The 27,414-nt window shown below is 36.6% G+C and overlaps 1 protein-coding gene and 1 long non-coding RNA gene across 2 annotated transcripts; one reads left to right on the forward strand and one right to left on the reverse strand.

Annotated features, from left to right (window-relative positions):
- Positions 1–476: 476 nt before the first annotated feature.
- On the reverse strand, positions 477–17,777 carry crfb2 (cytokine receptor family member b2). The gene is made up of 7 exons (XM_051907084.1): positions 17,513–17,777; positions 11,666–11,798; positions 11,167–11,339; positions 9,650–9,798; positions 7,909–8,068; positions 6,240–6,346; positions 477–2,109 (listed from the first exon to the last, which is right to left on the reverse strand). The coding sequence occupies exons 1-7, from the start codon at positions 17,559–17,561 to the stop codon at positions 1,489–1,491; spliced, it is 1,392 nt and encodes a 463-aa protein (XP_051763044.1). The 5' UTR covers positions 17,562–17,777; the 3' UTR covers positions 477–1,488.
- Positions 17,778–17,834: 57 nt separating this feature from the next.
- Positions 17,835–27,180, forward strand: LOC127519422 (uncharacterized). The gene is made up of 2 exons (XR_007931820.1): positions 17,835–17,973; positions 25,044–27,180. It is a non-coding gene; the product is annotated as an uncharacterized LOC127519422 (long non-coding RNA).
- The last annotated feature ends 234 nt before the right edge of the window (positions 27,181–27,414 follow it).

Below are 27,414 nucleotides of genomic sequence, written 5' to 3' on the forward strand. Positions count from 1 at the left end.
GCCCTTGTCAGAAATGTTTCGGTTTCTCCTGCGGCAGACATTATTACTTACTTCAAGCTTGGGAATAACTGTTGTCTCAGGAATTATTGGTCAATTTCAGACATTTTTAAAGACAGCAATAAAATATGAACAAATGACCAAATTCAGAGGTCAGAGAATCGGCACCATGTTCATCAAATGTGGAAAGCTTTGCTTCAGCAGCATGAGCACGAGTCACTGCCATGTGACTGCCTTCCTCCAACAGCAACAGCAGAAGCGCAAGCTTTCAACACAAAGCTGCATGAGCCAAGATTAACGTCTAGTGTTGTAAGTCAAAGCTTATAATTCATGTTGGTCTTTATTTTGTGTGGCAGACATCGTACAGGTCATCTACAAATCATTCGTCTGTATTTGTTCTTGGGTTGTAATGGCTGCAGATCTCAAACAAAGTGGCGATCAGTTTGGCCATCATGACAAGAGATGTAGAAATTTACACCTTTTTGAAGTCATTTATGGTAAGTGAGTTTATTGTTGCAGTACTGTTCACAAGTCAAGTACACTTTATTTGTATAGTGCCTTTCACAATACACGCGGTTTCAAAGCAGCCATACAGAAATGTGTGACGTAATGCCTAATAGCTCACAGAGTTGGGCGATAAACTTCATGTGGCAATGATGTAATCCACCAGTTGATTTGCTCTACAGTATATATGGCTTTATGTCAATGAACCTCAGGGAATCACTGGTTGTAAAAAAAATTTAATTACTTATAATAAACACTGCAATATTCCATAAAAAAACAAGAACTGTCCATTTTGAGTTCATGGAGACTTTAACTAATATTAAGAATATCTTCAGTAACGGACAGATGTTTTCTTTGTTCGTAACAAACAGCAGCACAAGATTTAAGGCCCGTTCACACCATAGCTATAAAATACGTTTAGTCGTCCGCTGTTTTAAATGTGTGTGCTTTTTAAACTCGGATGGATTCTGATTGGCTGTCGATCTTTTTAACATTCATCAGCTGGAAAAGAAATTGTGCGATTCCAATGACACTGTTCCTCTGTGTTGTTATCGGTATAGTTATGATGTGAACTCTGTAATTCTCATAGAATCATAACAATTATTTATACTTTATAGTTATTATAGTTATCGTCATTGGTGTGAACGGGTCTCGAGATCTAAACCTATCCAGAAAGTGATGGGAAAATGACTAAATAAATGAAATGGTAATGGTGATGATACAACAAAGTTCAGACTCTGGGCCACAGCTGACCCTGACATAAACACTGTTCTGTTCCTCATCCAGCAATACAGATATGAATAATGTCAGTATGCCTTTATCTCCATCAGACTGAAATACAAAAAATAAAACCACTTTATCAAATAAAGAAAAAATAATCAATTCAGTATAAAAATACATATACATCTTTACATGCTTGCGTGCACTTTAATATTCTCACATTTACTCTGAAATAATGCCAAGGATTTAGTTAATTTTTCCAGGAATCTAATTTCGACTCAAGTAGTCTGAACATTCCTCATCTTCCTCATCTCCCTCTGGAATGTACTTCCCAATGGAGGTTTGTGACTGGGAGTCAGTCTGTAACAGGCTCTGAGGATATGATCCCAGCTCAACTTTAATACTGAGGATTTGATCAGGTTCAGCTTTGTGCGGTTCTGCCGAAACTCCTCCTAACTTCACTGAGAACAGGTTCACATCTGTCCCGCTCTCCTCATCCTCCACATGTGTGGACGAAACCAGGCTTAAGCTCTGAAGGGGACTTGTTTCCTGAGGAGAACCAGTTGGCTCAGTGGTGCGGACATCCTCAAACACAATCAGACTCTGAGCGTCTGTGGAAGAGGTGAGGCTCGGGTCTGCATCGGGACTCTGAATCATAAGCAAATCCGGGCTGGATGACACTGGACAAATGATCAGTGAGGAACCTTGACCCTCCAGATACTGTGCCACTATTCTCTCATATTTCACAGCCTCCTCTGTCTCTTCTTCCACGTCTATTTCCTCGCCGTTCCTCTTGATCTTCTGGATGAAGTCTCTGTCCTCATAGACAGTGTTAATGGGCTCAGCAGCAGTGATGAGAAGAACTTTCTTCACACTCACAACCGATCTCTGGAAAAGAACAGGCTTTAGTTAAACAGTGCCAAAATGACAGAAATTGAGGTGATGAGACATTATAGCAGAGCAGAGCTGGGGATGATGGACGGAGTTTTGTGCACTGTAAAAAATCCAAAAAATGATTGAGGATTTTGGAATATTTTGGAAAGTTTTATGAACTTTGACTTAAAACTGCTTCAACCAGCAAGTTTTACCCTGTATTTGATAGTCCACTACTTTACTATAAGTAACTACATGTCAACTAGCTGTTAATTAGAGTATTAGTAGATTGTGTGTCTAATATCTGCTAACACTTTATTTTGATGCTTCCCAACAGGCATTCTACTGACCAGGGCCTAAAATTAACACTCACCGAGCGCCAAACGAGAGTAAATATCATTGGCGGCGCGAAGAACGCAACGGAAGCCTAGGCAAACCTGGCATTGCTATGTTCATCATGACACCGTATAATGTCTAGTACGTCCATAAAAATGTATTTTGAATTTGACGTGAGTAGATTAAAACAATGGCCGGTAACATGCATACTGTATGCCTGTCTGAGTGTGGTATAACCATACTTATTAGCGAATAATCAGAGGACTGAAAACTGCATGTGAACGGGAGTGAAGAGAATTAATCACTTATTGTGATTAAGACCTTACTCTGATTAGAGATGAAACCGCATGAAAATTTCTTATCACGATTATAGTGACCAAAATTATAACGGTTATCAATATCACGGTATTGTTAAAATGTGCTGGAAATGTTCAAAAAGTACTGACACATAAATCATTGCACCAAGTTTTACATTTAAAATCAACAAACAACAAATAAAAGTATGTCTTACTTGCATAAAACACTAAAAACATATCATCATTGATGTCCTGATTTCAAATGACATGACTGACAACTATGTAATAACATATACGAAATGTTCAAATAAAGCTTTGAAAAGCGTTTCATAAAACGGCAAACCTCACATTTCAGCCTTTAAATAAAGAGGGTCAAGTCAAAATGATAATAAATGATTACAGGTATTTTATCTGCTCCATGAATACTTCTAGATGCCTTATCCAAATTGTTTAAAATTGTAGAATCCACATGAGCTTGATTTTCATAAACCGGTTAAAATTTTTAGTTCATGCGAATTCTGTCCGTTTTTTGGCCAGACAAAAACTGTACACAGGCTGAATGTGAATGTAACTCTGTAAATCCACTCTCTGACACTGGGTGGCGCTTATGGGTTAGAGCTAGAAGGGATACAGCTATGGCCAGATTGTCCTACTGGGCATGCGCACATCAATATTTCGTCATTTTTGTTACACTGAACAACAATTAATTACTGTATTTGCATTATTGTAAGGGTGGGTTTAGGATTGGGGTAGGTGTAGACTTTAATAAAACAAAATCTGATAAGTAGCAAATTTAATCTATTGTTATTTTAAGGCGAGATTTTGCGTCACTTCTGGCTGTAGCTATATCCCTTCTAGCCACAACCCAGAAATAGAGCCGCTTCCCGGTAACCTCCGTAAACAAAGAAGCATTACGGTTATAAACACTACTTTATAGGCATTATAAGAGCGAAGATGAAAACAAAATGCCATCGAAACTTTTCTGAAGGCAGTCAGAACCTTCAGAGGTACATTCATATAATTCATTCATTCATTCATATATTCATTCTCTTAGCTTTACCTCACAGCTTTCCGCCATGTTCTCACACAAAATGAAACTGCTCTGTTGCTTAATGCTGGACAGTGTTTATTTATCGTGAGTTGTTCAAATCGTGGTAACTGAATAAGGTTTAATGATAATTAAAATATGAGACGCTAATACTAACTGTGGGGAATTTCAACATGATTTATCGTAAAATCTGTAATCGTTACATCCCTAACTCTGATAATGAGAAATAATCACATTATTGGTGCACATGTAAACATAGTCAGTGAAAAGTTGTGAGAACGTGAATGACGCTCTGGACAGTCAACAGGCCAGTGCTGCAACGCCACGAAGCGCGTTTCAAGTTGTGTGTGTGCAAACATCCGAAGCAAGCACCTAGAAAGCCATGTCAGACAGCGCACGAATACTAAATTGAGGTCTCTTTCACATCTTCTCGTGCTTGAACAGACAAAACACTGTTTATTTCTGTATCTTAGTTCTATTGTATTTATTTGTACTTTTGCTTGTAATTTGATCATTTGTTCTTATTTTATTACTGACTGTTTACTTGTCTTTAATAATGTTTTAAATTTATATTAGTTAGGCTAGTAGTTTCAGCTGTGTTTATGGTAGTTTCTAAATGCTTGTTTTTGCAAAAACAGTTTAACGGCTGGTAAACTTTCTTAAGCCACCGGCCACTGGCAGGTGTGGCAAAAAGTTAGTTTTAGGCCCTGCTACTAACTATAATAAGTAACTTTGCAACTACATGTCAGCTTGTTCCACTAACTCAAACTCTAACCTAGCAGTCTGATACTCTAATTCAGAGTTAGTACAATGTCTAAAGTGGACTATTAAAATAAAGTGTAACCACACTGTAAAAAGTAATATGCTCTATCTACTCAATAAAATTGTGGCAACAGATTACAAGCAATATTATTAATTAAATTCAACATATAAGAATTGAGTTAGAATTAATCAAATTAATTCCTTAAAAGTCAACCATTTAAAATGTGTAAAATTAGCAAACACCATACAAAAACCACAAACTGACATAAAAAGCAAAGAATCAAACTGAACAACTAAATGAAACACTGATCACCATAATGGTGAATTTTTCAATAAAATAAACATCTAAACCTCTGTTTATTCATGTGTTTCTCTTTCCTTCAGTGATTCTACTTGTTAACATCAGGTGTCTTCAATGTTGGCAATAAAAAATAAAGAGTTCTTAATTCATCTTTGACGTCTGTCTGTTATTCAGATATTTTTGTTTAAATTTTACTTAAATTTTACTTGTTTTAAATAGTTGACATTTAAGGAATTAATTTGATTAATTCTAACTCAATTCTATTTGTTGAATTTAATTTGCTTGTAATCTATTGCCAAAATTTTATGGAGTAGATATAGCATATTACTTTTCACAGTGCAATTTATGAGGTCATATGATGCTTTTTAATGTTTTACTTTAGTGTGTAAAGTATCTGTGTATGTATACGATCTGCAAAGTTACAAAGCTCATAGTCTCCTAGAAAAGCGATTTATTCTAACAGAGAAAACACTGATCCAGACCTGCCCAAAACACTCTAAGTCCAGATATTACTTTGTCACAATGTGAAATATTAGCATTCTGCTCAAGTCGTGCTTGCAAAGTTGGTTCCAATCGATCTGCGTTTGTGTATGTCTCCCTAATCAAACAGACTTGCTTTAAATAATCGTTTTGTTAGTAGACTTCAAAACATAAAATAGGTGTGCTAGATAAGGAAAACATCCAAAATTTGTTCTCCAGCGTTCTTCAGAAGCAGGGTTGGGAACCACTGGTCCACCGACTGTGACTGTCTTATGAAGACAAATGACGGCTTTAATGTGAGGAACAGACTCAAATTTAATGAGCTTTGAGAGCTAGGTGAGGAAGATTTACAATTAATACCTTTAATGTCATTCTAAGTTCACTTTCTTTGTCCGGATCTATTTTTTTATTTAAAAATGTATTAAAAAAATGTAATTCATATCTACAGTACAATGACTTGAATATACCTCTTTTATTTATCATATATCATATCTGATATCATAATGAAGAAAAAATGTTATTCTTATAAAGAGTAATTTGCAATACAAAGAAAAAACAGTGAAGCAGGATTAAAATTATTATACATTTTTCTGCCAAATCAAAAATGTGGTGCATCAAATGTGCAGCAACACGCAGGGGAAAATATACAACTTCATAACGTTTATTAATGATTAATTCATAGTATTTGAAAACAATACTTTTTCCTTGACAAAATCTATTTAAATGTTTTTAAACTAATGATGAAGATGGTTATGTTTTTTCAGTGCAAATCTAAAGTGTATTTTACTGCACAGTATATTTCGGTACTTTAGACAGACTCAGAAGTCAAGTCTCTCGTATCACTTCATCAAATTAAAATCCTCTTGCATCATTTGCATGATATTTTGAGTTTGCACATCCTGTTAAAGTGTGTTCCTCTTACCAGGACTGCAGGAAGGGGTTTTAAACAGAAGCAGCGAGTAACCAGTCTGGGGGCGAACCTCAGTAACAGCAGCATCAGCAGACACAGGACAACAGAGACCACTACATCTGAAACACAGACACAACACTGGACTCAAATCCACCAAACACAATGTGTCTTCAGTATTTCAGCATGTAATCTCTTACTTTCAGTGCTTTCACACTAGATTCTATTGCTGGGTCCAAACCAGATCTTAATTACTCCCCACTTCCCCCTGCTTTAGTTTACACTGTATTTTTGGGCAAACATTTTCACAGAATGTTTGCATCAATGTGAGAATTAGCAGCAGCTCTTTACCACTGTAAACAGATAATGACTTGGGCCCAGTTTTCAGAAAAGGATTCTGAAATCGGATTAGATTCTGATTAAAACAATCTTGGTTTTGATCTGGATCAAACCTTCAGTATGTATCAGTACTTCTGAGCAAATAAAAAAATAAAAATAAAGAAATAAATAAAATAATTCAGGATTATCCTGATTCTAGAATAAGGGTGGATTCAGGATGGATACGATGTTTGCATCGTGTTGCATTGAGTATGTCAGGGGCTGTTTACACGACACCGCTTTCAGCTAAAAACACAAAACTTTCCATGTGTTTTGGCCGTTCATTTACACGACAATGGTGTTGTGAAAACACAATACCTTTCTCGTCTCACTATAAACCACAAAAACACAAATTTGTGAAAACGGTGACATCATGCACATGCATGTTACGTGTTTCTTTACAAAGTGACATTGCCAACTACTGGCCTGGCAGCAGAATTCAGCATTTTTAGACATTTTTCAAATCAACAGGGATCATTCTATGCGAAAAACACAAAAGGAAAAACATTTCCTTTTTAGTACATTGTTGTTGTGTAAACATACCCTGAGTTTCTTTGTGATTTAGCTGGGTTTTCCTTGTTCCTGTTTTCCTTAGTTCTCATTCATTCTTGCCATGTTTCCAACTGAGCTACACACCTGTGTTTATAGCCCTCAGTGTATTCAGTTCTTTGTTTTGTGTTGTTTGCACTGCCACATGTTTACTCAAGTTTGGGTTATCTTTGTTTTTTGTTATTAAGAAATAATATTGCTGCATTTAGATCCTTCCTTCTTCCTTTGCTGTATATATATATATATATATATATATATATATATATATATATATATATACACATACACACACGTTTATATTTTGCACTTGATTTGTTTAGCCATAACAGTGATAAAGTAGATAAAGTTGAAGTAGATGAGTATCTTTCAAGTCTAGTATAAAAAAGCTTTGATTGTTCCCTACACAAAATTATCCCCAAACAGCTGTCAAAAATAATGTTTTATTTTAACTGTCATTTATCACAGTATATTAATTATGATGACACGATCATCAGAGATGAACCAGTCAAAGTGGTTTCTAACAACTGCACTCCTCATTGAATGCATATTTGTATTCACTAGATGTGGGTCAGATGAGGGCATGGGACATGGGATTTCAAAAAAACACGGGATTTCCAAATCCATATCACTCTGATCCAGATTAAACTTTTTGAACAACTGGGCCTTGATGATCGCAGTTACACAAATCACATGAGCACTTCTGTAGTATCAGTCTGATACAGTTGGAGTCTGTTACATTTTGAAGAAAACTGGATACCTGAGAGATTTACAGTTTCCGGGGATGGAGGGATGGAGGCACACACTGGCGGTCTGGGGGGTGTGCTGTGACCGATGATAGTGACATTCACGCAGTACCTTCGGCCAGGGGCCAGGTCGGTAATGGTCCCGTACCCTAACCCGTCAATGTCCACATCAAACTAGAAGTCAACACAAAGAGCAGCAAATACAACATTTGACATCATAAATCAAGTATTAAATTAATGCACACATTTAACTGATTTATATGGAGGTTATACTAGAGCAGAGGGATTTCTCAGTTGGATCTGATATGGTGAACTGCAGTTGCAGCTCTGAGGAGTCAGAGATTTTTGTAGATTTATTGTCTATATAATAGGATTTTAGGCATTTCTAGGCAATTTAGTCATTAGATTAAAAAAAAAAATAAAATAAAAATGGAAATGCCAAGCATTAAGTACTGTTAATAAAGGTGCGTAATGACCTGATCAGCTCCATGGTTAAGTGTAAGTTCTGACAAGAATGGTGAAAATAACTCCCAGAAAACATAATGGGATCATTTAGATTAACAAAATTTGATATAATTCTGAAAACATTTAAACACCGTCTTGTTGACAGAGGTGTTTTACACTAACTCCACATTTACCATTAATCTGACTGAGAAAAAATGACAAAAGAAACCTGTCTGATAACAGGATCAGTGGTGTGGAGAGTAATGTTAGCTTTTGAAACGCAAGACCCGAGTTCAAATCGGCCTTTTTTCAAACTCATTCTTCACCCTTTTCCCATCAGATCAGAAAGGTGTTTATTTTATTATAAAAATGAAAAACATATTTAAAAGTGGAAATAAAGTGCCTAGCGGGTATTTAAAGGATTAGTTCACTTCAGAATTCAAATTTCCTGATAATTTACTCACTCCCGTGTCATCCAAGATGTTCATGTCTTTCTTTCTTCAGTGGAAACAAAATGAAGGTTTTTGAGGAAAACATTCCAGGATTTTTCTCCATATAGTGGACTTCACTGGGGTTCAACGGGTTGAAGGTCCAAATGTCAGTTTCAGTGCAGCTTCAAAGAGCTCTACACGATCCCAGACGAGGAATAAGGGTCTTATCTAGAGAAACCATCTGTCATTTTCTAAAATAAATAAAATTATATACATTTTAACCACAAATGCTCATCTTGCACTGCTCTGTGATGTGCCATGCATTACGTAATTATGTTGGAAAGGTCCAGCGTGACATAGGCGGAAGTACCGATCCACTGTCTACAAAGCAATCGGTAATGAATCAGTAAAACAACAATGTCGGACGATTTTGAAGTTGGAGGAGAAAATGATATGGAGTTTTTCGCCCTACCGCGGTACTTCTGCCTACGTCACGCGTGACCTTTCCAACATGATTACGTAATGCGTGGCTCATCTCAGAGCAGTGCAAGACGAGCATTTGTGGTTAAAAAGTATATAATTTTTTTATTTTATTTTTTGTAGAAAATGATCGATGGTTTCTCTAGATAAGACTCTTATTCCTCATCTGGGATCATGTAGAGCTCTTTGAAGCTGCACTGAAACTGACATTTGGACCTTCAACCCGTTGAACCCCAGTGAAGTCCACTATATGGAGAAAAATCCTGGAATGTTTTCCTCAAAAACCTTCATTTCGTTTCCACTGAAGAAAGAAAGACATGGACATCTTGGATGATCCTCTGATGCAACTGCTCAACTGACCCAAATTCACCCTAAATGAGTGTCATGTCTGTTCTCTCACCTTTGCCCCATCTTCACTGTGTACCCACAGTTTATAGTGAAACCTGTGTGAATCGTAAATTTCATGGAGTCTCTCATCTAGAGCACTGAGACTCACATTGAGCGAACGATTATATGCTGTGACTGTCAGCAGCGGCGCCTCAAACGTTGCTTCAGGAGAAAAACAGAAATAAGACATGTTGTACAAGGCATTCTACACAGGTACCACATTATACAGTAGTGAACCCTTACAAAACACAAGTATCTTCATTTTATTAAGTATACTTAAGTAATGTTCAAGTATATTTTAAAGTATATTTTATGTGGCAAGTATACTAATATCAATGTACTAGAAGTATATTGTGCTATTTTCAATACTATTTGGGACTAAACTGGCCCTTTTTTTAGTGTATAAAAATATATTTTTAAGTATACTTTAAGTGTAAACTTTGAGTACACAACTAGTTTACTACACAACTACATTTTTCATTTGTACTGCAGCTTTTACTAGTCACATGTAGCACATTTTGTAGTTTATGAAAGTACGCTACGGTAATAGGAGGATTTTTCACCAGGCAAGTATATTTCAAACCTGTGGGAAGCACTGCACTTGCGCCGTCCGCTTTAGACCAGGTGCTCAGATCGTTAAAATGGGGCCCTTAGAATCTTCTGTCAGTATAAATCAAGTATACTTGAGTTTAATTTTAAGTATTTTTCTGAGAAGTACATAAAAAGTAGACTGAAAGTATACTTGCTTATTTTTTAGTTTAAAAGAAAAATACTAATAACACACTTGAATGAACTTTTTTGTAAGAGTAGGAAAATTGACATCTTCACCCCTTATTCAAATATTACTAAAAATGTGTTAAAGATTTTCTAAGCATATTGTGTGGTTGAGCTTGGAGTCAATTGTTTTATTTGTGATAACGCAATGAAACATGCCAAAATATGCAGAAATTAATTTAAACGAATAAATTGCTAACTTAATGTTTTAAAACATTTACTTTTAAAAGCATCAGATCCTGGAAAATGTGATATGTGAAGAATAACAAAGTGCAGTAAATGGTAAAACTATTCACACTAAAAATTATATAATTATGACGATACTTTGAAATAATATGGTAAGAAATACCAGTTTACAATATCAAGCATCATAACCAGCTGTTTTGTACAGCTAAACATAACTGGAAGCGGATATGAGCGGAAACCAGACACACTGAATTTACAAATGGTGCTCTTACGTTAAAAATATGATAGATAACACAGGCGGTGTTGGGGGTAACGCATTACAAGTAACTTGAGATATGTAATCAGATTACTTTTTAAAGTAACGCATTTCTTTTGATAAAAAGTAACTAAGTAATGCAATTAGTTACTTTTTTAGGAAGTAACACAATATTGTAATGCATTACTTTTAAAAGTAACTTTCCCCAACACTGAACATAGGATTGTCCACACAATAGCTGCTATATGCATTATCCATGGAGCATGTTTTGTAGTTCATGTAGGTCTTTAAATAAAGATATGTCTCTCTCTTACTGTTAAGAATGGGTTTGATTGCTTCGTAGTGTGTTTCTTGTGACTTCTGGCTGCCCAGAGCAGCAAACACACTGATGTAATAGGTTTCCTCCACATCAGATAAGGCTTCTGTCAGGTCACATCGCAGAGGAGACGTCACATTCACACACTCCTTCACCACCACCTCTCCCTCACTGCAACACAGAACAGAATTACACTTAGAATAAGCATCCATCCTAAAATAAATGGACACTCCAAAGAGACATAAAAAGTTGGTTTGTTGTAGGGTGAATGTTCGCACCTCATGTGAATAGCTGTTCAAATACTATACTATATAATACTAATATCCTAAACAGGCTGTCACCATGTCATTTTTATTGGATTTATTGTTATGCATTAATAATACTGTTGTAGAGTCACTTAGTTATTCAATTTCTAACAGTATGGTATTAAACAATTGGTTTAACAAATGGCTAAGTCTGTATGTTTGCTTTTGCTGTGTGACAAAAGCAGTACATACCTGAGTGCCCGTATTTTGACTGTGTAGTGGACACCATCAGGAGAGCCGGTCCCTTTTTCCCAGGACAATGTGTGGACGAAATTGTGGGAAGATAGGTTCAGATGTACCGGGGCAGGTATGTCCATGCATAATGCTTCAGAAGGAAAAATAAAAATATTTAGATAAAGTTATGAAATAGTCAAGTTTTCAATTCTACACTCTTACATAAAAAGGTTAAATGGGGTTCAATATAGAACTCTAGAGCTCCTGACTCAGTTTTTAAGGGGTCCTTGATTATGATTTCACTTTTTTAACTTTAGTTAGTGTGTAATGTTGCTGTTTGATCATAAACAACATCTGCAAAGTTACGACACTCAGAGTTAAATGCAAAGGGAGATATTTTCTTTTACAGAAATCACTGTTTAAGGACTACAACAAACGTCTGATAGGGACTACAACAAGCTTCTTCCCGGGTTAGTGACATCACAAACCCTAAAATTTACATAAACCCCGCCCCCGAGAACACACAACAAAGGGGGCGAGGCCATGTTGGGCTGCTTTAGAGAAGAGGAAGAGTTGTTTTAGTAGAGTGTTGTTGACATGCCGTTATTTTACGCCGGACTGCTTCACAAACGAGGGTCAATTCAACACTGGATTTGCACAAAAGATTAACATGACGGCACATGCTAGTGGATGAGTTGAATCAACTCCACAGCAACTACATAAATTTATCCACTAACCATTCAGAAACGTCCAGTTTCATTCTAAAAGTTGTAACTTCTTCCTGAGTCTCTCCATCAGTGTCGACTCCGATTTGAACAATGTAAGGCTGAACACCGTTACTGACAATCCTCATTTCGTCTGCATGAGATTCTCCAGCTTTGTTGTTGTTGAGCGACCGAAGCGTGAGCTGTTAAAGCTCCGCCCTCTTCTGGAAAGGGGCTGGGAGCAGCAGCTCATTTGCATTTAAAGGGACACACACAAAAACGGCGTGTTTTTGCTCACGCCCAAATAGGGGCAAATTTGACAAGCTATAATAAATGATCTGTGGGGTATTTTGAGCTGAAACTTCACAGACACATTCTGGGGACACCAGAGACTTATATTACATCTTGTGAAAGGGGCATTATAGGAGCAATTTTAAAGAACCCTTTATGCTAAAAAGGTTCTGCACAAGGAGAAATGTCTTAAATAATTGCATAAATGAATTCATAAAATGTAATTAAAATAAAAAAACTCAAAAATAACCAATTTTACCAATTTTCCTACCATGAACTTGACTTTATAACATTTCACCCCAAAATCCAAAGAAATTATAAAATAACCTTACTGCACGAGTGCACACCCTTTTATAACTATGTGGCTGTGTTCAGATGAACTAATCATTAAGCTCATGTGAAACAGTGCACAACTCCAAATCTCTGCTTTTTCTGATATCTTCATGCTACTACAAAGAGCTTACAAAACATCAACAAGATCTCAGCGTTGAAAGGGATCGCTCAAATGAGGCAAAATTTCCCAAACATTTCAAGGCATTAGATATCCCATGGGACACAGTGAAGACAGTCATCAGCAAGTGGGGAAAGTATTACACAACAGTGACATTATCAAGAACAAAGCATCCCTCCAAAACTGATGAGAAGATAAAGAGAAGACTGGACAGTAAGGCTGTCAAGAGGCCGACAGTGACATTAAAAGAGTTGCAGCTCTTTCTGGCAAGTACTGTTTGTTCCCTACATGTGACTCCTGTATTCTCCATCTGAGACTAAAAACATCCAAGCCTGGCTAAACTTTGCAAAAACATATATCCAGTCTTCCAAAACCATGTGGAAAATGTGTTATGGTCTGATGAGACCAAGATTGAACTTTTTGACCAAAATTGTAAAAGGTATGTTTGGTACGTAGAACACAATTGTGACGTTACTTCAGATCTTAATTTACCCCTCTAGTGTATGATATATGAATTATTTTGAGATTTAACCACATGATACTTGTTGCTACCTTAAGCTGACTGTTTGTTGCACAGTCATAGTTTACAGCATTGATATTTTTTTTGTTTGTGCGATTTTATATGTTTTCTCCAACAGCCCGAGCTATAGGCATATAGAATGATGCATCAAACAAATTCAGAAGGAATAAAATGTAATTTGGTCATTGATGAATAAGGTTTTTAAAAGTGTAAAAAAAAACATAATGGAGATATAATTCATTTTTAGTTTTATTAAGTATTAACAATGAGATTATGTGTTTTTTATAATCAATTAACACTGCTTTTATCATTTATTTTTAACAAGATGGACAAAATTGGTCACCAAAAAAGTCATTCGATTTAACCAAAATGTTGGTAATACTGAATGACGATATTTTCACACAATGCTAACAGGCTGATATCTGGCAAAAGGACAATCAAACATTTTATCCATCTTATTCCTGACTAGCCTACTGCGTTTTGAATTATGGGTTCCACTTCCGGTTTGGGGAACTTCCATTTAAAAAGACTGAAACAAATCGTTTTAAATCATAAAGTTGCCCTACAAATAAAGCTTATCCGTCAGTTTGACTGAATGAGCTGTCAATTTTTCTTTCATGTTTTATTTTCAGACATCATGAGAATAACGTAACGCTTGGTATTTTAACGTAACGTTATAACAAGAATATCTATGGCAAGAGCTCTTTTCAGTTGCTGCTTTCTATCCTAATGATTATTTTCTTTTGTCCCTTTGCATTCCGCTGTAATAATATGAAAAAGGACAACATATACTGCACATTTGTGGTCTGTTCTCCCGATATAATTTACAATATATCCCATTAATAATTCACTGGAATGCACGAAGAATCTCTCATTTTTCTCCTCAAAGCCTTGCGTCTCTTTCCAGGTTTGTTTTCACAGGTAAATACAATTTATTTTCTATAAAAAATTATGGAAATCACTTTGAAATAGTATCACACAATGCTGAAGTTCATGAACATTTTTTATTAAGGCAACTTATATTACACAATACAGATATATATCACTATAGTTATATTTAACCCGTCCGTTATTGCTGTGGAAAGAATCGTGCTTTTTCATGGCCTGTTGAAAGTACCTTGTTGATGCTTTTACACGTTTAAATGTCCTTTTAATGTTCGCTGGTTGAAGGGTGAGTAATAATGTCATCTCATTGTACCCAGTTTAAAAGTAAAACGTATAATTGTGTTCATACAGCGAGCCTTTCACTGACTGTTTACAGCTTAACGGAAGTTACACCCATAGTTCGCACAAAGCGTCATGGGGCGTCGGAATAAGATCAATATTTAGTACAAGTTTTTTAAATATTACAACATTTTCCATGTTTTATAGCGGTTGTACCAAATGACCTGTTTCGGGACATGCGTATGAGATAATTTTTCAAACAGTTAAAAGAGAGTTAGTTACTTTGATTCATGACCATGTGGTCCTTTGCAGGTGTCTGAATGATGTCACATCCTGTCACATGATACTAACCGCATGACTCGATCCCTTTATATTGGTTACTCCAAATGACATCAAATGAAATTCATTTTTCCGGACATTTTTTCTCATAACAAAGCAACGACTTCTACACATAATTTTAATACCATTTTGCACTATGTTGATATATGATGTTATAAAATCATGCCAGAAAAAAAAAATATATATATACATTTATGACATTTTAAGATATTTTAATCACAAATGAAATGACTGTATCGGCCTTTGGACGGTTAAACCGAATGACCTTTTGACACTTCAAAATCTTTAAAACACCTTTATATGTAGCAAAATGTAATTAAAACCTTTTGGATTCAATAAAAGAGATCTAGTTGTACTACCTTACATACTTTGGATGTCATATCTTTGTTTTTTATTATTATAAAGGCCTTTGGACAAAAAAATGACCCGTCACGTCACTGACTCAAATAATAAATCAGAAGGTAACTTAGGAAGTGGAACGCAGCCCTGCTCCCTCAGTCTGTCTATTTCCTCATCTGTTTGACGAAGTGGAACGCACTTCAAAATGGCGGCTGGGATTCCGTGAGAGGAAGTGCTTAGGGAAGTGCCTAACGAGCTTAGCTGTGTCCCATTGAGTGTTCTGAAATATTTGGTGTCGGTTGGACGGGGAGGAATAAAAATTTTCACAACAATTTTTTTATTGAATCTTGTGTATAAACTTGTGATTTTTCTGTGCCATTCCTTGATCACTTGCTCAGTTGGTAAATAATTTAAAACCGGATTCGGTATTAAATATCCAAGCGATATCCTTCTCTTTACATCTTCACATTTTCCCCTTTAACAATACATTTAGTGGACACAATGCATCATATATGGTTTAAGACAAAAAAATGTGAGGATGTTAATTTTTTTTTTCTTCTGCACTGTGAATCAGAATGCAAATAAGTTTGACATGATTGGTATCAAATGTGTGTTGGTCGAGTTGAAATGAATCGAGCATCTCTGCAGTAAAAGATATCGACAAAGGGCCTTGACATCCCGGACAAATGAAAATTGTTTTCAAACTTAAGGACTCGTGAAATCGAAGAATGAACTGGTGTGACATAATTTCCAATGAAATCAGGCCAAAACGAAGTTCGTTTGGTGCTCGTTTCAGGAGTTTGAAACCGCTTGCCAAAGTGAACTTTCCGAATGAAAAGGATGTTAACATGTTTTCACACGTGTCAATGCTGGACTCGTCAAAAAATTCAAGTCTCTCCGTTAGAAGTTTAACTAAAACTAGAAAGTTGAGCAGGAATAAAACAATGTACTGCAGGTAAAATTAACATTTGCACAAACACCCCATATGAACTGCTGGCTGTGTGGAGCTGTCACACACTTCCATGTTATAAAGTTGACACCTGATAAGGGTCTTTATTTCGATCTTCATTTCTCACCCTACAGTCTTGATGCATTGATGCAAGTTTCCTGTCATCTTCGCCACATGAGCTGCTTACTGTGCCACTGCCACCACAGACACACTTTCACAACGTTATCAAACAACAGCTTTAAAGCCTTGATGTAAAACAGAAGCATATAAGAAAATGGCTGTTGGCTCGTTTACTTGAAGTGGATCAACGATAGGCCTACCAAATCAAGGGCTGTTAATTAAATCAAACGTAGCTAAACAAAATCTTTAAATTGATGCACATAGAGTACAGTTTAAATCTCAGCTTAAGAGATGTCTGTTTCTGTGATCCAGTGCTTTAATGCGAAACTCATGAATATTCACATATGATTGAAAGTGGATGTCTAAAATAAAACTATTATTTGCAAATAGTTTAAATGCATTACTTTACAGCAAAGTCTAGCTCTTTTACTCATTTACTTTATTAAAAAAGTTTTCACAGGATGAATACTGAGGGTTTAAGCTTTCAAATGACACCTAATTTATGATGATTACTAATGTGAACAAGGAAAAACCCAGAGACTTAACAGCTCAAAACTCATTTACTTTTAGTTTTTAGTGCAAACACTTAATACTTTAAATAATACGGTTATAATTTGCATAAACATTCTGAGTAAAATGGAAGCAAAATAAAGAAGAATAGCTTAAACTGAGTAATTTGACCAGTTAATATCACCAAAACTTGAGGATGTTCAAATCAAATCATGTTGGTTGTACTAAACATTGTTTATTCTCATGAAACAATTTAAAAATCTTGATTTTCAAGAGTTATCCAAACAACATTAGCAAAATAAAAAAATCAGCTTGGGATTTTTTTTATTATTATTTGTTGATTTTGACATGGAAAATCCCTTTCAGATTTCATATGCCCCCTCATGTCCATAAACTGTACTTACAAAACAATGAGAGTTTCTCTAACAGCACAGGTCAGGTTTTAAAGAGCACTATAAGTCATATCATGCACACTTACCCAGGTGAAACAGAGCAAATGTTGTAAGAGTTCTTGTTATCACAGACATTGCGCGATGCCTGTTGGGTTTACATCAGTCCAGTCTTTTCTCATCTGTTCTCCCAGAGACATCCCGTGATTTATTTTCCTCAGGTTCTACTCCACTTTCTCACACACCACTGTTTAAATACTGCCACATTATGTGCCTCTATTGACACTATAAAAGAGAAATGTTTGACAGTGGAATCCAGATACTTTCATTTTCTTTGTACTATTTCCGGTTTTGTCTCGTTTCAAGTCTTGACGGTGGGCGTGGTTTGTTCTGCTCGTCAGGGAGCATGCGCATCATTTGGCGTGACAGACAGGCTCTGTCCGAATAAACTTCACGGCGAATAACAAGACAATGCAAATAAATCCCTAACTCTGCTCCGCGGTGGATTTGTTTGGTTTAACTCAGAGACTGAACTGGCCTAAAGCGCAAGGTTTGTGCTCCCAAACTAATGCACGAAATATACACCTGCCAAGCTCCAAATGCAGTGTTTGTCCAAATGCGGACATTTTATGGCAGGGGAATTACGCAGTTTACTGAATTACTGGTGATCATTTCATTTTCGATTATGTGAATATGCGAGCTCTGGAGGACGGAATATAGGTCAATATCGAAACTTACTGGACAGAACATGCCTATTTGTGTGATAAACGCGTATAACGTACATGTAAAGGCGATTAAGATGCATCTTAATAGCCTTTAAACTTCAAAGACACGCGTGAAACAGAAATAAGCGCAATCATTTATTATATAGGCTACATTTTCATGCCACACAATATATAAACTGTAATGGGATCTTGATAAAGAGTGTTCAGGAAGAATGAATGACAGTAAAGATTGTGTTCCTGCACAACATCACTTCTGACCCGAGCTTTTATCTATCATTTAGTGATTTAAAACTTTATTTACACCGTAAGTGTAACTATTTTAATTAAATGAATATATTTGTTTTCCATAATATATATTTTTTACTTTACTATTTTGTATTTTGAGGGGATTTTGTGGTACTAAACAATATTTACCTCTAAATTATGTGTAATACTTATAAAAAAAAAAAAACATATTAGAAATAAATTCTATTTTTCTATTTAAGATAAAATTTAAAACATTTAAAATACAGTGAATAGAGGCACAGTAATCTGGTGGGGGAAAAAACCCAGAAAATCATATGTAAAATATCTAATAATAATAATTAACTGTGAAGTATCTTTCACATCTCTCAGTAGTTGTTTATAATGTTTTATTGGGAAAAAAAAAAAAAAACCCTAACTCCAATTCCTTAGTAATTTCCTTTCATGTCAGTGTTCATTACCCAGTGAATTAATGACAGATTTCTCTGAAACAATCTTGCTAGTCATTTTGTATAAGAAGCCTGAAACATTTGAAAACTTTCTCTTAAAGGGAACCCCTGGTGTTAAGACTTGTATGGCTTAATATAACGTAAATGATGTCTCTTACTGAAATATGTAGAAGAAAACCCATGAAAGATTTATGTTATTTAAAAAATCCATGACATATTTGGACCGATTTGGACAGTGGGCGGCGCCATTTTGTTTGCGTTCTGTGTCAATGACGTCAAATGGTTGCTCTCGGTGAGCGACTGACACTGTCTTATACACCCTTCTCACAGACTGTGATGACGCGTTTTACCGGTCATCGATATTGTATATCCTGCAAAGTTTTTTATATTTCATTTTTAAAAAAAAATGTATGTACATTTATAACAATATACTTAGCATTATATTACATTTGCATCAAATTGCAAAAATCTAGTTAAGGCTGCTGTGAGGGTGTTTCTAATACAGCGGCTGTGGGAGTGACAGTGGAATCCAGATACTTTCATTTTCTTCGTACTACTTCCGGTTTTGTCTCGTTTCAAGTCTTGACGGTGGGCGTGGTTTGTTCTGCTCGTCAGGGAGCATGCGCAGCATTTGGCGTGACACGCCTACTCTCTTCTGATGGCCATTATCAATTGCTCTCTATTTTTTTTCCTCTTTTTGAAAGTTGTGAAAACACTATTGTGGAGTTTTTCTTTTGCTATTGGAGCAAATGGAAAAACAAAACATAAATTTAATGTATTCTCTCATTCACTGCTATAGAATTTTACCCAACTATGACGACTTGTACTTCTTATGGTGTACTCACACTAGGCACGGTTGCCTTGAACCGAGCCTGAGCGCGATTGTCCCCACTCCCCCGCTGTCCTGCACTCACATTGCCCTTAACGTTATGGGCCAAAGCACGCTTACATCATATACGATGCAACTTTCTGAATGGAAGAAAACAGGAAGAAATGCATTTTCGCGCTAATGTATTTATCATTTATGCCGCGCAGCCATTTTCACTTGGACGTATCAGAGGATTATTACAAAGGCAGCTGACGTAAATGGAGGAATTTGCAGCTTTACTCGCAAACTACAATTTCTGTTCATCAATAAGGTGAGAAGCAGACCCATTATAAACCCAAATACACTCGAATTAATTACATTAATTGATAAGTGTACTATCAAAGTAGTAATAAAGATGTTTGCCGTCGTAATGACGACAGTAGCGCACATAAAGTAGTAGCTGTTCCGTGCTCTTCCAGGTGGGCCAGGGACGGCTAAACGAACCGCGCCCGGTCACGGAACGGAGCGATCACACTTGTCAAACGAACCGGGCTTTGGGGGTCAAACGCGCTCGGCACGGTTCAGAGCGCCTAGTGTGAGTACACCCTGAGAAACCCGGACATGTGAAAAGGGTCTATTGCTATTTTTACCACAACACAACTCGGAATATAATATACGATGCCACATTGTGCAGCTAAGCGATAAGAGGAGAAAAGAATAGGAAGTTGTGCAGAATGTGGGCGAATAAAACTTCCTAACTGCGTCTTTGTTCTCTTCACTTTAGCCCTGATGACTGAGGCTTTTAGTAGACCACAGCTGAAAGAGCTGCTGATGGATATAAGTGTATGCTTTAACCAAATCCACATTCTTCACAACGTCCCATTCTTTTCTCCTCTTATCGCTAGTAAAGCAGTGAAGACTTACATCGCTTCTCTTGTGGCTCATCGACTGAAAATTACAACCAAAAGCTGCACAATGTGGCATCAAATATTATATTCTGAGTTGTGTTGCGTTAAAAATAGCAATATGACAGTGTCAGTAGAGCAGTGAGTGCAACCATTCGACGTCATCGACCTAGAATGCACTGTGCACCTAAACAAAATGGCGCCCCCCACTGTCCAAATCAGTTCAAATATGTCATGGATTTTTTAAATAAAGTAAATTTTTCATGGGTTTTCTTCTACATATTTCAGTAAGAGACATCATTTACGTTATATTAAGCCATACAAGTCTTAACACCAGGGGTTCCCTTTAAATATAAGAATCCAGTGCCCTTCAGTGTCGCATGAACACACATCAGTGTCCCCGTTTACTGCCGTCTTAAAAAAATGCCACGCTAGATGCTGTGAATGTTTGCAAAGACTTTTCAGACAGGAAAATTCATGAGTCTGATGTAGCCTAGGTTTTGTAAAATTGAACCATTCCAGACAGTTATATCATTGTTTAATGAATGTTCATCAGTGTCCTTCACCTGATAACCAGTGTTTTAAAGGAAGAGTCAAAGCTCTACAGCTTCAGCCTCCTTCATCCAGATATAAAGAAGACAATGATGGGATTATAATTATAACAGCATCCTGTGATTATCAGATTGTTTAGTCACAGTATAACGGGTTAATCCATGATAGGTGTCTGTGTGAGTGCTTTACTCTCATGGTTTTACACAGCTACTCTCATAAATTGAATACATACTGATAATCTAGATCAGTGGTTTTCAATCCTCCTCTGCACATTTTATACGTCTCCTTTATTTAACGCACCTGATTCACATCATCAGCTCTTTAGGAGAGAACAGAGGTGACATTGCAATTCAGAGGCCCGTTTTAAAGAAATTTTTTCTTTCTAGGTCAGTTTGACTAGTGACCTTGTTTATTTGCCATGCTGTTAACTTCACACTTCCTGTCATGTGATCGCAAGAATCACATGACAGGAAGTGTGACACTGACACTGTGCATTAATTATGCACAGTGTCATAGAGACGTACCGCTTCATGGGTCGTACGTACTGCACAAGTAGCTATGAGTTTTCAAGCGCATTCATGCTCATTAAGCTCCCACAGCGTAAAGCCAGTGTTTGCAAGACTGTGATTCTGAATCCCAAATGATGTACAACCAAAACAGAAGATTGAATCTGATGATTTTGAGTACATTAACCATGATCTATGTACGCTCTCTCCATTTTTCATCCTCGCAGTCACCTAATCTAAACTTCTTGTTTATTGATCTGTTGCATAAAATCAATATCACAGTTGCATTCGTCCTTATATTCGGGGGAAACAGAACTCTTTTATTGCTTAACTATATCCTTACAGGGACATTTTTCCCCATATCTTGAATTTTTTTATTATTATTATTAATTTTGGTGGCACTTCTGCCCCAAGACCAGATGGCGGGCTCTTTTGCGAGTGGAGGCCCCTTCTGTTGCGAGGCCCATTTCAAGTGAAGCAAAGGCCTTTACCGGGAGAGAGAATGTACTGAACTGAGGCTACATCTACACTAATACACATTTGAAAACACATCTTTTTCTCTAAGTTTTGGCCTTTCATCCACACTGAGACGGCATTTTTTGTCCTACCAAAACTGAGCTTTTTGAAGAAGCTCTCCTTAGTAGATACATTTGAAAATGCTGTTTTCATATTGTAGAGTGACTGGACTGTGAAAATGGAGCTATTTGACAATGATGACGCATGTGATGATTTATGTTGCAGCCATAGATATATTTGTTTATATTTGAGTCATTTTACTAATAATTACGACTTTGTGGTGGCGGTCGTGTGCGTTCAACTCTATCTGACATGACTTTGATGCACCAAAATACCTGCTGTAAAATTGAACAGAAACAGAAAGAACTGAAGGGAAGAACAGGAAAGTCTTGGGAAAAACCACAGTTCTGAAAAAAGAAAGTACAAGCAACAGAAGATTGATCTGCTTTGAAACACTTTAAGAGGAAAGCAGGAAAAGAGATATTTATGAGAGATTTGTGCAATCTTCATATTACAATCCTGCAAAGATGAGCTTAATTGTGTGGCGTGACGATTGAGTATAACCTGATCGCACCAGTAGCGGTGTGATACCATGATAATAAAGCGATGGTGCCAGAAAAATAATGTGACCATCAATTTATTATCATGTTATTCTTAACGTGATTGAAAACTACTGATCTAGATCTTAAAACAATTAGTATCTTCACAGAAAAAATACTCCCAAGTTTTTCCACAGTACCTCTCTACTCTGCCACTCATATATCTTCTGTTCTTTTCCTTCTATCTTCACTTGTGCTTTCTCTCACTGTTGTCTTTTGCAGAAAACTTTCCTTCTTTCTTCCCTCCACAGCAGTTATTTGGTCGACGTTTATGTCCCTCCTGCTCCTTGTTTGATTTAAATGATTGACCTTTCATTAAGACCCTCTTCAGTGTCTTCAACATGTCTCTTCCTTTTTGTGGGTTCCTTTGTGTGGTTTGATATGATTTATGTTGTAACTGGTTTTTAAACTATGTCCATCATGAGTGACTTCCCTGATATACTGTTAATGATGCCTACCTCGCTTTCGTCCACATTTCCTTGCATTATAGAGCAGGACTTTGTCTCCAGTTTGGAATTTTAGTTGCTTGTATTTTTTCTGTATGCATTTTGCATAAGCTTGCTTCACTTGTGATTTGATTGGTTTTTTGCCCTTTCTTTTTGAATGTCTGTCTGCTTTGATCTGTGTTCATCCAATTTCATGTTGTCACCATGAATGGGGAGAACAATTTGTGAAAGCTACAGAAAAAGAGGGAAAGTATCATGTAATTAGGCATTTCTACTAGTCAAAAATAAAGTGATATAAGCGCAGCTTTAATTAAACAGAGCTGACTTTATATTGTGAACAGCTGGGATTAATCCAGGCTTAATTCAAATTCTCAGAACTTAATTCATAAAAACACTTTACTTATTGGCCATTCTTCTGGCACTTGGGAAGGAAATCCCAATAATTCACCATATTAAACTCTCTGCCTTGATCAGGCAAAACTCAATGGGCAACTGTGTCTGTAAATAACAGAAGTTTCTTGCTACTTCCTTGGCTGATTTCATCTTCAGTGGAAATGTTTCAACCCACATGAGAAGTAGTCTGTAATTGTTAATATGAAGACATTGCCATTGACCTTTTTGGGAAGTGGCCCAGTCATATCCAGACCAAGTAACTAAATTTAATTATTATCTATCAGCAGGCAGATGTTCTCATCGCCACAATAAAGAAATAAAAGCAAATCAAGTTCACATACACAGACAGAGAATCTGCATCTGAGTAGGTACTCAGACTCGCTCAGACTCACAGTCACCTGCAGTCACCCTAATTACGTACACCTGCAGCTCATCCGCATTTCCATTATTTTATTCATTCATTCATTCATTATTTACTTATAAAGCACATTTAAAAACAACCCAAGGTTGACCAAAGTGTTGTACAGAACAATATAATCAATAAATAAGGACAAACACGTAACAATCCATATTAAGAAATAGCATACACAAAACTAATAGATTCGTGAAGTATTAAAAGCCACATTAAGCGAATGAGTTTTAAACTTTGAAAGAGATAGATTCTTAGGGCCTACTATAGCAAAAGCTCAGTCCAATCTCTATGTTTCAGTCTAGACCTACAGACCTAAGCGATTTCGATGGATTGTGAGGACACGGCATATCAGAAAGATACGAGGAGCTAGGCCATTTATTCATTTAAAAATTAAAATTAACCACAGCATTAATTTGTTTATCAAACTTAAGTCCGGAATCAAAATAAAATGCCTGGGTTTTTCGCACATTGAGTAACATAAGAAGCTAGGTTGTCAAGGTCCAAGTTACAGGTGTCATGCGAATCACCTGGTCCAAACAGTACCACTTCTGTTTTATTCTCATTCGAGGACAAAACGTTTTGTTTTAGCCGTAGTTTCAGTTCCTGTAAACAAGCTGTCAGTGCCCTGTAGAGTGTTTATCATTATGTTTAATGGAAGGTGCAATTGGGTATTGTCAGCATATAAATGAAAAAAACAACCCATATTTATGAAAGATGGAAGCCAAGGGCAGCATGTATAAGGAAAACAAAATCAGTGCAAGGATAGATCCCTGCGGAACACCACAGGAGTCCAATGTTGTCCGATACAGACAGAAAACTTCCTATTGGTTAAAGGCTAAAACCATTTTAAAACAGCACCCTGAATGCCTACACAATTTTCCAGTCCAGACTGAAGAATTTTATGATCAACCATATTAAATGCTGAGCTAAGATCTAAAAGGACCAAAGCAACAGCATTCCCATCATTCGTAGCCAACAAAAAATACCATTTGTAACTTTCAGAAAGAAACTTTTTGCCAAGACAGATATTTTAATATAACTCTCTGTGTGTATCTGACTGTTCAAGGGCAAATTGGAGAACCGACTTCAGGATCACATTGTGTCTGAGACAGGCTTCTTTCTGCTACTTCAGGTGTGTGTCAGTGCGAGTAACTCATTGAGATCATTTTCATGGCTTATTGTGCTTAACTCTTTTTAACATCAAGCATGTCCCACACTTTCTCATTCATGTATGTTCTTTTCGTATAATCCAAAACATCAAATGCAAGTGCTTTGCTTCAAAAGGACATACGCAACTTTTTTTTTTTTAACATATAATAAAAAGATAAAAGATCTCTGATGTTGCGTTTTGAGCCATTGCTGTGACAAAGCATCAATTAAACTAAAATTAAAATGACAATTTGGCTTTCAATCTGCACTTATATCATAAGAAGCTGTGATTTAATTAAGTATATAGTTTCAAAGTGAAGCGTGGCACATGAGCAGCTCGTGATCCAGTGTTTTCAGACTGAATGCTCCATCTCTCCATGTGCTGTGAGTTTAACATGCATTGGGAACGCACCAGTTACGCATTATTTTCATTACTTGCTTTAAAATAATTTCACATTTAGCAGTGCGAAACAGACAAAAATGTAACTCCTGTTTTGAAGAAATGTTTTGAAGCTCTATTACACCTCCTTGTGTTAAACACAAATGCAGAGTGTATGTACATAAACGTAATTTCTACAGTTTGGTCTGTTTCATCATCTCCATCAAAATGCTTTTATGTTCTGTATATATTTTTTCTCTTACAGCTGAGATGATGCCACACTGACCTCTCTTATCCCTATTATTGGACTTTGTTTAAAATTTAAGAAGTACCTCAAGAATGTGCTTGATATATAAGTAGAAGGCATTAGATGTAGAAGGTATGGGGTACATCTGCTTTAAATGAAGACGGTCTTTGGGAGCTGATATCAAAGCTTTTTTTTGCACATTTGAGGGTTGACCTTCATGTATTTTCTAGACATCTAGTTACTTTCAGTGTGTTCATGCTGGATATCATCACACATTCAGGCTTACTTGATCATTTAGAAGACACCTACTGGAGTATGTGATGACATTGGAAATGAAATGGAGGAAGCCTGATTCATCAAATTCAGTTTTAGACACTGTTGAGCAGTGTGATGAGGACTGTGATAAGATAGAGGAAGAAAATATACAAGACAGTAGCGTTTTTAGCTAAATTAAGGTCAAATTCCTCCCAGACGTTGAGTGCTGTTCATTTTGTGGTAGATCACACATCTAGCCTTATCAGTGAGGTTGGATCTCTACAGAGAAAAACAGTCTCTTTTTAAGGGAGATAGGGGACAGAGAGAGAGTCCTTTCTAAACAGTTGTCCATTTCACTTGTACTTTACAATGATGAATGTGAGATGGTCAGTCCACATAAACAAAACCTAGCTTGTGAACTGAGGTTTTTGATCCATTTTACTCTGAAATGCTTGCGACCTGAGTATCTTTCTAGCCTAAACTCTCACTTCTTGTTGGCAGTGTATGGACAATGTAAAAACATATGGAATAAATGCTGTCTTAAATCCAATTGTGTGAGCAATTAAGGATCTGGAATTTGGAGGGAACTTTACTGCAGAGGCGGTTATGTTTTTGCAGCATCTGAGTGAGGAACACCATAGACTGTTTTTGGAGCTTTATCCAGACAGGCATTTGAAGCCAAAACACCACCTGGGGCCATCAGGAAACTTGGACCTTTGGTTCAGTTCTGGTGCATGCGTTTTAAGGCAATGCATGTTTTGTTTTTTTGAAAGACTAAGTCATTTAACCTGCAATTTTTGCAACATTTGTAAAACACAGGCTTTCCGACACCAGATAATGTTGTGCTACACCCTGCTTCTCTGCGAAGATGTTCTCACATGACATTGAAGTCGGTCCTGGATACACCACACTCCTGGGATCTACAGAGGGTTTTGAGAAAGTGAAATGTGGTTTCTAGACAGATGTCTATTTGCAATTTTTGATTAAATGCAAGGGAACTACCTACAGGTCAGGAATGACACTGTGTTTTTGTGTCTGACTCTGCTGATAATGAGCTCCAGTTCAGAACATTGTGGTCATTGACTCCAAAGTCAAATTCATTGTGAAAAATGGGACACAGTTTGATTTAAAGGCACAATATGTAAGATTTTTGTAATAAAATATCCAAAACCACTTGCACAGTGAGTTATATTTCATGTAATTGTGTACTTATATTATCCCAAAAGTTCCCAAGGATTTGTAAATCCAGAGAAATTCCCATTTTAAGTCATTGTCACCTATCGATGACATAATATTCACGCTATCCTCAGTTTCCGCTTGTAGAAACCATGGTAACTCCAGCGAACAAATGCAAAAGTGTTGGTTATACAGCATCTAGCACGCCTCTGTTGTGTCGTTCAGTCATCA

Source organism: Ctenopharyngodon idella, chromosome 9 (assembly GCF_019924925.1).
Source record: "Ctenopharyngodon idella isolate HZGC_01 chromosome 9, HZGC01, whole genome shotgun sequence".
NCBI classification, from domain to species: Eukaryota; Metazoa; Chordata; class Actinopteri; order Cypriniformes; family Xenocyprididae; genus Ctenopharyngodon; species Ctenopharyngodon idella.

Coding starts and splice junctions, on each gene's coding strand:
- crfb2 (XM_051907084.1), bottom strand. CDS start 17,561: ATGTCTGTGATAACAAGAACTCTTACAACATTTGCTCTGTTTCACCTG. Junction 11,799..17,512: donor ATTTGCTCTGTTTCACCTGG/GTAAGTGTGCAT, acceptor TTCCTTCTGAAG/CATTATGCATGGACATACCT. Junction 8,069..9,649: donor ACAGTGAAGATGGGGCAAAG/GTGAGAGAACAG, acceptor GTTGACTTCTAG/TTTGATGTGGACATTGACGG.